Raw genomic sequence first — 13,659 nt, forward strand, 5'->3', positions numbered from 1 at the left:
ACTAGGGACCTCCAATTATAAAACCTATAAAATGCAATCATGGCAACTATCAGAAGAGGTCTCTGCACTCCAGCTGAAGAGCACAGAGATCCAGGAGGGAGTGCTTTAGAAAAATATGGTAAGTTTTAGTGGGGTCATGGATTTAATGACCCAGGAAAATTAGGACCTGAATACTATCAAGGTGGATGGGATACTCCGTCACAAACGTAATAGATATCCCGTCCGCCATATAACAATTTTATTATAGCCTATGTAACTTGTAATATGGCAGACGGGATATCCGTCACGCTTATGACGGAGTATCCCATACGTCAAGATCGTAATTAGGCCCTTGCTGGTTTTTGTTTTAACATTGGTGGGGGGCTGGTGCACTTCCTGCAGCCCTCCAATAACATTTAAAGATATTTGGTGGTGCCCCTGCCTCTTTTAGGGGCCCCACCAATACTAAAATACTTTTTTTTAAAAAGCCTTAGGTATATGAGCTTGCTTATTTTGGTCAGTGCTCTTTACTAATAGCATAACTTAAGCAATCCTTTTTCTGAATTTCACAACCATGCCATAGGCACTGGAAGTAGAGAGGTGGGAGGTGCTGGAGCACCCTCAAAATAACCATGATGGAGTTCAGAAGTGAATGAGCAATAACAGGTCTTTACATTTTGTTTTTATCATGTCACATGTGCGGAGCATTCAAAGACAAAGGTCAAATGTTAGGCTCTTTCTTCCAAGGGACGTCGGTGTTTACTTTCCTTTCTCTAACTGCAAAGTGAGCGAATTTATGTGACAATCTTGATGGGTACTGGGGGTTGGAAGGAAAGGCTGTGAAATGTAATTTCGTTCCAGCACACAAGAAAATGTATATGCCAGTAAATAAACTACTCAAAGTTTTGAGAATATATCAGAATTAGGAAAGCACTAATGAAGCCCATTTTTTGTAACTCTGAAGAGCGGTGTAAACAAATATTTTAATATGATCAAACCAAATCAGTACACTAGGTGATGCCGATTTCCACATATTACTGTGTACGCGCTGTATAGTTTTATCAATAAAACTGTATGTCTGTACAAATGTAATGGTAATTTAAATTGAAGATATGCTGACTGTAAGGGTGGTGTCCTACCAAACCATGCATACTTCACTCATGCCACAGTACACCCCTCCACTCCACTCTATGCCATTCCACTCAACACCTCTCCACTCTGTGACTCTGTAAGCCCTTCCACTCTACTCTTCTCCACACCACTCGCCTCTATGCAACTCAGCACCCCTCTATGTCAGACGTTGAGACTCTACGCCACCCCATTCTACGTCATTCTACTCCCCTCCACTCCTAACACTTTAACTCCACCGTACTCCATTCTAGATGCTTTATTCTACTCTAGACCACTCCAACCCTACTCCACTCCACTCTACAAATCTATAATCCACTTAATTCTACTCCACTCTATGCTACTCCACTCTATGCCACTCACACTTTACTCCACTCTATGACACTCCACTCTACTCCTCTATATAACACTCTATGCCACTCCACTACATTCTACTCCACAATACTTTACTCCACTGTACGCTACTTCATTATTTATCACTATACTCCGCTTAATGACACTCTACTCTACGCTGCTTCACTCTGTCACTCTACTACACTCTATGCCATACAACAACACTCTACTCCACAATACTACACTCTCCTCTATGCCACTCCACTCCGAGCCACTCCACTCTACGACACTCCATGACACTCTATTCCACTCCACTCTATGCAACCCTACGCCAGACCACTCTACTCCACGATATACCACTAAATTCTATGCAACTCTAAGCCACTTTACTCCACCCTACTACACTTGCCACTCTGCTCTAAGGCAGTCTACCAGACGGTACCTTACTCTACCCCACTCCATGCAGATTTACACCACTTTACACCACACTACGCAACTCCATCAATGACACTCCAGTCCACTCTACACAATTTCACTCTACTTCATCTACTTCACACCATACCACTCTCATCTACGCCACGAACCATACTGAAGAACAGTCACGCCAGTGTACGACATGGCTAAAACACATTGTTAAAGGCAATAGCTCTTGCATTAGTGAGACCTACTAGCTTAACCATTGCTTGTTTTTATAAGTGCTCTGCTTTTTTTTTAAATTTTTTTTATTGAAGAGAAACATAAAAATAAAAGAAACAATCGCATCAGGTGAACAACAATTGACATCATTGTGAGATTTTAGTGTGTCTTACGTACAGAAACAAAGTATCATAAGTATACAATTTGGGATCATGGGATCATGGGGATACCTGTGCATCTGCTTCTTTTTAACACAACGGGGGTGTGCACAATTCGCCTCGATAAGTATTCCATGCCCCCCAAATCTTCCCCTACTTCTCTGGACAACCCATGGCTACATACACTGCCTTTTCCCTGAACATACACCAATCTAAGTTCTCGATCCATTTAGTAATCCGGGGCGGCCGGCTAGCTCCCCACAACTGAGCGATATCTCGTTCAGCCACCATATTTGCCAATGTTACCCACTGTTTCAGGCAGGCATTCAAATCCGTGGGTTCCCATATATTAAGTATACATCTCCAGCCCTCCGGCTGCATCCCCCCCTTCAGCACTTCTTTAATTTCATCATGTATCTTAACCCAAAAGGTTTGTATCTCCTCACAGTGCCGTAGGATATGCATGAAAGTGCCAAGTTCTCCACAACCTCGCCTGCATTCTCCGCTCGCCCCATATTTTCCAATCTAGGCCCTGTGATATAAGACCTGTGCAGGATCCTAAGTTGCACTAATCGGAGCCTCATCTGAATGGCAACTACCTTAGGGGAGGAGACTGCCTCCACCCAGTCCTCGTCATCTAATTCCAGTCCATCCGCCTCCCATGCTCTTCTAAGACTTCCCAACGGGTCCACCATATTATTTATCAACTTCCTGTATATCAAGGAGATAGTCTTTTCGGGGCTGTGACCATCTAGCACCCGGTCCTCGAGAGGAGAAGCCTCCGGAAGTTCCATGTCTCTGGGTATGTGAGCGAGAAGAGCGTGCCTAATATGTCGGTATCGAAAGTGTTCGCTATCATTTAAACTGTATTGTTGCTTTAAAGTTTCAAATGTCTGCACACTGTCCTTCCCCCACACATCCTTAATCTGATGGATTCCAATGAGGTCCCATTTATTAAACCCTTTAGATCTCTAAAAGCTACCTAGCCTCTCCGAGCAAAACAGGGGGGTGGCCAAAGTCAATCTTCCCTCCCATCCCAGACTTCTGGTAGCCGCGTGCCAAATTCGTACAGCGTGTGCTGTTGGTCCCGCCAACGGGAACTTCCCAGGCCTGGCATACAGGGCTTTAAGAAGATCTCCACCCGGCGCCAATTTCTCTGCTTTTATTTGGGAGCCCCAGGGGTCCCGGTCCCCCTCACCACTTATATACTTAAAACACAAAACTGGAGTGGAATCACTTTACTATTATTAATATATACTAAACTAGGCTTCTCCAACTAGTAGCTCTCCGTGTTTATTACAGTCTACTGAATTTGAAGCTTTTGCTTGGCTGAATTAATATATGCATACCAAAATTCAAGTGTGTCCATTATCTGAGACAAAAATGTGTGTATTTTTCGACCAATTTAAAAAGTAATATATTCAAAGCAGATATTTAAGTGAAAAATCGTGTGGCAATGGGGGAGATATATTACTAATGTTACCTTGGTGCCAGAGGTGATGCCGCTATGGCTGCTATGTATTACCCAGGTAACGGCAATCCAAATTGACAAAGCTTTTTTAAATTGCTTCGTGCAATCCTGCTTGTGCTTGATGCATTGAACTGAACACTGCTGGAAACCCTGCACTGAGGAGACCACTGCTGGCAATCTTGCATAGAGTGTGACTACTGAAATCTTGTCTGATGTTGACATTATTATTACAAATCAAATAATATTAGTAGCTAGGGATCGTTTTCACTGAACATAAGTAGTTTTTATTAGAGAAAGGTTCAAGGATCCCTCTGCTATACTGTATGAACCTCGGGAACCAATCAGCCCATTATTACAATTGCTGTATAAAAAAGCTTTTCAAAACTGGTGTGGATGCATTCCTACATATAAATTTACTTAAATCTTTGGGAAAGTGGGCCCTCCCCTAAATTAAGAATGCACTAAATTCAGTACTACATTTTGAACACTCAAATAGGCATGTGACGGTGCATTGCAGGACCTTCCTCCACGCCCACTTTTATTGAATCTGAGCAACTCAATTGATGTTTTGATTCTAATCGTAGCACTTCCAGTTTGACATCTGCAATTCCCAATCATGTAGGAGATCATAGTCGAGTCTCTATCAACAAATAAAATAAAACATAGATTTGATTAAAATATTCGACATACTCTACAGAGTCCACCTCTTGTTTGTTCGGCTTGTCCACTGGTTTCACTGAAAAACTGGGCGCCAACGTAATGTCTTTTCTAGAAACAAAAAAAAACTGGATATAAGGTATATTTTATTAGTTTGTTCTCATGCCAATTAGGCAATACAAACCACACATCTCAAAATACATTAATAATAAAAACAAATCATCTTAGAAATACATTCGATCAACAATAAAAACAACTGCTATTTACATTCTACTAGGTTTCTCAAGTTCAAAGGATGTGGATCGGTGCCAAAATAAGAAAAACATGAGCACGAAAAACGTGATAGAACAAATGCAGTACATAATCCCATAACACATGCTAAAATGGATCCAATACAGAGCTCCGACCCAATATTGAGTGTAAAACCAGTTTTACACACAACCCAACCCAGACCAAGACTGAAAACAAGCATTTGCAATTCAATAGGTCCCGCACTTGTTATATTTAGCGTTATGGTGTTGTAATGTTAATGTTATTGTTTTTTTAATGTTTGTTGTGTAGTGTAGTGGTTGTACGCGGTGTGTAGTGAAATGATATTAGTTGTATAAGAATGGTTGTTGTTTTAGTGGTGATGAATTATGTGTTGTGTAGTTTATTTGTGTAGTGGAATTATGTGGTATGGTGTATAGATAGTGGTAGCAGAGAAGAGATAGAAAGGAAGAATGACTGGTAAATGTAGTTTATGGAGGTAGTTGTTATTGATATTGAGAGACAGTAAGAGAAATATTGTGTGAGAAAGAGAAATAAGGAGTGCGTAGGTAATACTTGTTTAAAGAAGTATTTTTGTTTTTTAGAAGAAAGATTAATAAGAGGAATGGTGTCTGTGTTTTTTAGTGATAGTTTGAACATAGTTGTGTATGAAACTGTGTGCAAATAAGTTCAGTTAAGTATTTTATTGATGTGGTGATATTGTATGGGATAGTGAGATAGGCATGATAGTAGAGAAATATAAAGGTGTAAGTGAAAGTGGTATTTGCAGGGAGGGTGGAATGTGAGAGGTATTAGTTATAGTGTGAGAAGATTTAAGAAGGCAGGGTATGTTAGTTGGTAGTATAGAAAGGATAGGTAATGTAATGAAGGAATGATATGGTGTAGTGGTATATGTTGGCTAGCATTTAATGATGTATTTTCCCAAATAACTAAGTATAAGTAAATAAAAAGGTTGTTTTTTTTAGATTTTTTTTTCTTTTGTAGACACACACATAGAATAAACAATTTGTGACAAATTTTAAATGCTACCAGCTTAAATAGTACCAGTAGTAATAAATGTATTAAGTTGGCAATAGCGTGGAAAGTTATATTGGGAAAAAATCATTTTGATTGAATTTACTACCAGTGTGCGTATTAATTTTCTTTTGTTTTTTAAAGCCTGAAGTGTGTGTTTTTCTTATATAAACTTTGCAGAATTGGGTATGTAATCTTTTGGGTTCTGTAAATTGTTTTGGTTTGGTTAAACGTGTGTTTTAAGGGTTACATTTGTGACACCAAAAGTTGAGTTAAGAATATAAAACTGTGGGGGTGATGTGTGTGGAACGCAAACCCAAAAGTGTGACGTAAACAGCCTTGGTGGGCTATATAATAATTGCAGTGGCACAGCGATGGTGCTTATGAGTTTGTAAAAAAAAAAAGTGTCAGAAGCTACTACATCTGTCCCATTAGCATATAGCAATTACCATGTGTAAAAAACTCTGTATCCTTCCAAGTTTCCCAGGGTACATTTCCACCTCTTAAGAAATATATGTGGAACCTACTCAAAAAATCAGAGCACTTCACACAAATAAGCATGTGGGTGCTTGCGTGTGAGGAGGTAGGGTTTTCACAGAGAGGCCTAATTGTGGTAAGTACTCTGATGTTGTGTAGTGGGTTCCAGTTAAATGTCTAAATAGGTGGAGATATAAGTTTTAAAAATTTCAAGGGTACGGAGTGTTTTCAAAATAGTAATTGCTGATGCGATAAACTATGCATTAACATTAAAACCGAACTTAGGGTGTAAATGTATCCATGATATACGTCTATAAGGGGTGCAGCCTGTTACACCTTGCCTGCCTTTTGGTACCCCCCGCTACTTCTTTTCTTAGGATTCTTGGCTGAGTGAACCTAAAATAGGCAGGGGTTGTAAATTCCCATTTCATCCTCTACACGTACCTTAAGCAACTAATAGGAGGCCAAAAAGAGACCAACGTTGCATAAGAGTTAATGTAAGGAAGTTCCTATAGGCTTTTTTTGGGGGGGGGGTTTATAAAGCGCAAAACTAGACCCCAATGTATCTGACCGCTTTACATTAGCACCAGTTGCCTGACAGACAGATAAATTTTTGTTAGGCACAGGGAGATTAAGTGATTTGCCCAGAATTGTTGAGCGTCCCTGCCGAGACTCGATCCAGGTTCCCCGGCTCCAAGATAGACTGCTCTAGTCATTCGGCCACATCCTTTCCAATAGGCTTTAGGATGGCTCAGAGACTTCATTGTGTTTGCCGCACAAAAATACCTTGCTACTTCCTAAAGAAGGTTTGCTTACTGAAGGATTATATAGTAAGCGGATCACTGACATCAATGGCCAAAATATTAACATCCTATCTCTATAAAGGTAAGTACAAAAATATTGAAACCAAAAAATCGTTGTTTAAAATATCGTTGTTCAAAATATTGTTTTTTTTAAATGTCATAAAAATGATATAAAATAAATCAAATAATAAATATACTTAATAAAAGCACAGTTAGAATTATTAAAAAATGTAAAACATCATAAATAATAAATGTAATATAAAAATTAATTAAACATATATAAAAAAATTAATATTTATAATTACTTAATAATATTAATAAATAATTACTTTATTAAATTATAAAACATTGCAAACATAATAAAATTGATAAATACACACACATATATATATTGTCAAGGAAAGGGCTGAATGGAAGAGGCTTCGGTGAGAAGCCCGCCTCACCTATTGAATTGAACTTTTGAATTTGCCAGAGTTTGCGGAAGGTTTTTCTCCCCAGCACTGCACACAGATGATCCTTTCAAAGGCAGGCAAAAACCAGCGGAAATCGGGATGGTTGCGAATTTTTCCACGCTACTCTGACCATCATATGGAGCCAAAAGATGGTACTACACCGCGAAAAGGCTGGGATAGTGTCAGAGAAGCGGCGTGAAAAGATTGCCATAATCTACATTGAGGAATGCTGGAAAATTTGGAGTATCAACAAGAGGCATTGTGGGGCATGAAGTCCGAATATCATGTGAAGAAGGTGTACTGCGCATTAAGGTGAACTTTAAAGTGACCATAGTGAGACTATTGTATTTAACAGTTCAAAGAGTAAAATTAGTACTGTTAAACCTTAAAACGCAACACTTTATTTCTTTTGAAACAGATTGCCTCTTTAAGCAAATGGACATTGGTCCTTCTTCAATGACTAGTTACGTTTTAAATAACTAACGAACCCACCCCTGAAGCTGTGCATTTGAGGAAGAGGTGTGTTACCTCGAAACGCGTTATGCTATTTTGCCGCAAATAAAGGAATCTGAAGTATGCTGGTGTGGCCGGTTCTTCACGCTGCTGAGGTCTGCGCGTGGTCTTTGAGTGGATTAATGAGGTGCTTGACACACCTGACACCGGCCCCAACTCGCTTGGAAGGGCGCTTTGCTTGTCAAGTTTCCTGCAAAGTTGTGCCAAACAAACATTGAGCGCCCGCCGGCTGAAACAATTGTCAAGGAAAGGGCTGAATGGAAGAGGCTTTGGTGAGAAGCCCGCCTCACCTATTGAATTTAACTTTTGAATTTGCCAGAGTTTGCGGAAGGTTTTTCTCCCCAGCACTGCACACAGATGATCCTTTCAAAGGCAGGCAAAAACCAGCGGAAATCGGGATGGTTGCGAATTTTTCCACGCTACTCTGACCATCATATGGAGCCAAAAGATGGTACTACACCGCGAAAAGGCTGGGATAGTGTCAGAGAAGCGGCGTGAAAAGATTGCCATAATCTACATTGAGGAATGCTGGAAAATTTGGAGTATCAACAAGAGGCATTGTGGGGCATGAAGTCCGAATATCATGTGAAGAAGGTGTACTGCGCATTAAGGTGAACTTTAAAGTGACCATAGTGAGACTATTGTATTTAACAGTTCAAAGAGTAAAATTAGTACTGTTAAACCTTAAAACGCAACACTTTATTTCTTTTGAAACAGATTGCCTCTTTAAGCAAATGGACATTGGTCCTTCTTCAATGACTAGTTACGTTTTAAATAACTAACGAACCCACCCCTGAAGCTGTGCATTTGAGGAAGAGGTGTGTTACCTCGAAACGCGTTATGCTATTTTGCCGCAAATAAAGGAATCTGAAGTATGCTGGTGTGGTCGGTTCTTCACGCTGCTGAGGTCTGCGCGTGGTCTTTGAGTGGATATATATATATATATATATATATATATATATATATTTACTAAAAAAACCATAGGTTAGAGACCATATATAGTTAGCTGGACATTTTATTGACATAAAACCAATGAAATTCCATATATAGTTAGTTGCACTAACTATATATCGCGCACCCGCAATCCACTGCTGATGATGTCACATATTACATCATTCATGACATGGTCAGTGACATCACTGATGACATCACTGATGACATCTCAAATGACATCACTGATGACATCACTGATGACATCTCAAATGACATCACTGATGACATCATCTAGTGTCTGTGTGTTTTTGTAAAGTTTAAATATGTTTTACATATTGAAGAATGAGTGGATGTATGGAAGACTGAGTGTGTGTGTGGCTGGCTGGGAGGTGTGTGACTCTGTGCATATCAATGTGTACTTGTATCAGTGATTGTATAAGAGAGTAAGTATGTGTTAGTATATGTGTGAAAAGTATGGTGTTCTGTGTTTAACTGTATAGATGAGGAAATCGAAGTGTGATTGATTCTTCACAGGACTGACTAGGTGTATGAGTGCATATGATAGTCTTGTAATAATGAGTGACTGTATGTATGAGTGATTGTATGGGTAAATGAGTGAATGTGTGTGTAGACGTAGGAATCAGTGAGTGCGTATGTAGTAACTGGTATTGGTGTGTCATGATGTCATCAGTGATGTCATTTGAGATGTTATCAGTGATGTCATTTGAGATGTCATCAGTGATGTCATCAGTGATGTCACTGAAGTATGGTGTTCTGTGTTTAACTGTATAGATGAGGAAATGGAAGTGTGATTGATTCTTTACAGGACTGACTAGATGTGTGAGTAACTCCATGGATGAGTGGCAGTGTGTGAGTGTCTGCATAGGTGTATGAGTGCATATGATAGTGTTGTAATACTGAGTGACTGTATGTATGAGTGATTGTATGGGTGAATGAGTGAATGTGTGTGTAGACGTAGGAATCAGTGAGTGCATATGTAGTAACTGGTATTGGTGTGTCATGATGTCATCAGTGATGTCATTTGAGATGTCATCAGTGATGTCATCAGTGATGTCATTTGAGATGTCATCAGTGATGTCATCAGTGATGTCACTGACCATGTCATGAATGATGTAATATGTGACATCATCAGCAGTGGATTGCGGGTGCGCGATATATAGTTAGTGCAACTAACTATATATGGAATTTCATTGGTTTTATGTCAATAAAATGTCCAGCTAACTATATATGGTCTCTAACCTATGGTTTTTTTAGTGAATTTTCAAGGTTTTGTAAATGCAAATTCCTAACTATATATGGTCTATAACCTATGGTTTTTTCAGTGAATTTCATTGGTTTTTTAAAAGCTAATATCTATAGCTGTAAAATATATTCTTTATTACGTGACGTATCACGTAGCCACGTGAGACGCCTCATGACGCGTCGCATAACCGTGACGTATCGGCTCTGCAGCGCAAACAAAACCCGTAACGTAAGCGTGCCGGAGCACGCTTACAGATATATATATTTTTTTTTAACCTTAATTAGACAAAATCCACACGTGCACATATCTTGAGACCTTGCAAAGGCACATCAAACAAACAGTCCCTACAATTTTGTCAAGTTTGCTGGAAATCTATTCCCTTAATTTTTTTTTTACTGTTTCTCTTGGTTTTCCCCTTGTTACACTTACCGGGACGCTACCCGGTACGCGAACCGGACGCTCCAAAAACACAAGATGGCGGACTCCCGTTACGCTGCCGGTTAGCTGCCCGGTTCGCGTACCGGGAAGCGCCTCTACCGCGAAAAATCGCGGGGGACTTTAATATCCCCCTCATCAATCCTAGGGGGTCAGGAGGGGTGTACCTTGCCCCCTTTCCTTCATTTCCCCCTTCTTTTTTCACCACATCTTGTCTCTCGAACCTACCGAGAGACAAGATGGCGGCCGCTCCGGACTGTTTACAATGTTGACAGCTACGCTGCCGGTTAGCTGCCCGGTTAGCTTTTTTTGCCCCGCGGGGCACTTTAATATCCCCCTCATCAATCCTAGGGGGTCAGGAGTGGTCTACCTTGCCCCCTTTCCTTCATTTCCCCCTTTGTTTTTCACCACATCTTGTCTCTCGATCGTACCGAGCGACAAGATGGCGGCCGCTCCGGACTGTTTAGAATGTTGACAGACACCGGAGAGCCAATCAGCTTCGCTTCGCGAAGTTCCGTTACGCGTCAGGTACGCAAACCGGGGCGCTAACCGGAGCGCTGTCACAGATATATATATTTTTTTAAACGTTAATTTCTCAAAATCCACTGGAGCACATATATTGAGACATAGCAAAGGCACGTCGGGCAAACCATATCTACAATTTTGCCAAGTTTCATGTAAATCTATTCAGCCGTTCGAGCTAAAAGTGAGTCCAACCGCCCTATGGAAAAATGAATGGGAAAAACGTGTTTTGGGACCCCCCTTGTTTCTCGGCCCCCCCCCTTGACGAAACCCCCCCAAATTTTCAGCGGCTGCTCAGAAACAAAATGTGCCATTTTCCTGAAAATTTCAGCCAATTCCGTCCACAAACGCCAAAGTTATTAGACATAGAATTTTCAGAAATCCCATAGAGAAAAAATCCTAACTATATATACCCACTGGCTATCGCCAGTAGGTAATATACATATATAAACATATATAATCTGCATATCTATATAAATATAAATGCATGCATACATATACATATATGCATACATATGCATGTTATTTACATGAAAGTTTTAAAAACACTAATAAAAGCAAAGCTAAAAAGCCACCTCATTACAAACAGAATGGCTTTAACTTAAACGAGGGCGAGATCTATTGCATTTTCAATGCTTGTTTACTTTGGTTCTATCAAGAAGGCATTCAGATGTTTCACACATTTGCCATAAATTCTGAATGTTAGCACTCTAGTTGCTCATTAGATCACTGTAGTAAAGCTAGTGCTTTACTGCTGCTAATCATGGTTTGCAGCCATTTTCCCGCATTTTTTTTCCCGCAGACTTTCAGTCCGCATACCATTATCCCGCAAGGTCATTGACCTCGCATACCATTATCCCGCATTTTTTCAAAACGCATGTGCATTTATCGCGCATGCCTTTACAAAGAATTACGTTTTAAAGGCATGTATGGTAAATGCATTTGCGTTGTGAAAACCACGATGACGAGAGAGGTAAGTGGGTTTGTGTTAATTTTTTCGTGGGTTAGTGATTGTGTAGTGTAGTGTAGTGTTGTGTAGTGTAGTGTTGTGTTAGTGTAGTGTAGAGTTGTGGTGGTTGTTTAGTGTAGGGTCATGCTGGGGGTAGTGTTTTAGGGTTTAGGGTTGTGTTGTAGTGTTTGCGTAGTGTAGGGTCATGCTGAGGGTAGTGTTTTAGGGTTTAGGGTAGTGTTGTAGTGTTTGCGTAGTGTAGGGTCATGCTGGGGGTAGTGTTTTAGGGTTTAGGGTAGTGTTGTAGTGTTTGCGTAGTGTAGGGTCATGCTGGGCGTAGTGTTTTAGGGTTTAGGATAGTGTTGTAGTGTTTGCGTAGTGTAGGGTCATGCTGGGGGTAGTGTTTTAGGGTTTTGGGTAGTGTTGTAGTGTTTGCGTAGTGTAGGGTCATGCTGGGGTGTAGTGTTTTAGGGTTTAGGGTAGTGTTGTAGTGTTTGTGTAGTGTAGGGTCATGCTGGGGGTAGTGTTTTAGGGTTTTGGGTAGTGTTTGCGTAGTGTAGGGTCATGCTGGGGGTAGTGTTTTAGGGTTTTGAGTAGTGTTGTAGTGTTTGCGTAGTGTAGGGTCATGCTGGGGTGTAGTGTTTTAGGGTTTTGGGTAGTGTTGTAGTGTTTGCGTAGTAAAGGGTCATGCTGGGGTGTAGTGTTTTAGGGTTTTGGGTAGTGTTGTAGTGTTTGCGTAGTGTAGGGTCATGCTGGGGGGTAGTGTTTTAGGGTTTTGGTTAGTGTTGTAGTGTTTGCGTAGTGTAGGGTCATGCTGGGGGTAGTGTTTTAGGGTTTTGGGTAGTGTTGTAGTGTTTGCGTAGTGTAGGGTCATGCTGGGGGTAGTGTTTTAGGGTTTAGGGTAGTGTTGTAGTGTTTGCGTAGTGTAGGGTCATGCTGGGGGTAGTGTTTTAGGGTTTAGGGTAGTGTTGTAGTGTTTGCGTAGTGTAGGGTCATGCTGGGGGTAGTGTTTTAGGGTTTAGGGTAGTGTTGTAGTGTTTGCGTAGTGTAGGGTCATGCTGGGGGTAGTGTTTTAGGGTTTAGGGTAGTGTTGTAGTGTTTGCGTAGTGTAGGGTCATGCTGGGGGTAGTGTTTTAGGGTTTAGGGTAGTGTTGCAGTGTTTGCGTAGTGTAGGGTCATGCTGGGTGTAGTGTTTTAGGGTTTTGGGTAGTGTTGTAGTGTTTGCGTAGTGTAGGGTCATGCTGGGGGTAGTGTTTTAGGGTTTAGGGTAGTGTTGCAGTGTTTGCGTAGTGTAGGGTCATGCTGGGGTGTAGTGTTTTAGGGTTTTGGGTAGTGTTGCAGTGTTTGCGTAGTGTAGGGTCATGCTGGGGGTAGTGTTTTAGGGTTTAGGGTAGTGTTGTAGTGTTTGCGTAGTGTAGGGTCATGCTGGGGGTAGTGTTTTAGGGTTTAGGGTTGTGTTGTAGTGTTTGCGTAGTGTAGGGTCATGCTGGGGGTAGTGTTTTAGGGTTTTGGGTAGTGTTGTAGTGTTTGCGTAGTGTAGGGTCATGCTGGGGGTAGTGTTTTAGGGTTTTGGGTAGTGTTGTAGTGTTTGCGTAGTGTAGGGTCATGCTGGGGTGTAGTGTTTTAGGGTTTTGGGTAGTGTTGTAGTGTTTGCGTAGTGTAGGG

At 40.9% G+C, this 13,659-nt stretch overlaps 1 protein-coding gene across 1 annotated transcript in view; it reads right to left on the reverse strand.

Annotated features, from left to right (window-relative positions):
* EIF2AK2 (eukaryotic translation initiation factor 2 alpha kinase 2) overlaps positions 1-13,659 on the reverse strand; it is a 515,830-nt gene that overhangs the window by 207,249 nt on the left and 294,922 nt on the right. Inside the window, exon 9 of the mRNA XM_086925273.1 lies at positions 4,396-4,473. Coding sequence (XP_086781399.1) covers positions 4,396-4,473 — 78 coding nt within the window. The remainder of the gene's footprint in view (positions 1-4,395; positions 4,474-13,659) is intronic.

This window comes from Lissotriton vulgaris, chromosome 6, assembly GCF_964263255.1.
Source record: "Lissotriton vulgaris chromosome 6, aLisVul1.2, whole genome shotgun sequence".
Taxonomy (NCBI): Eukaryota; Metazoa; Chordata; class Amphibia; order Caudata; family Salamandridae; genus Lissotriton; species Lissotriton vulgaris.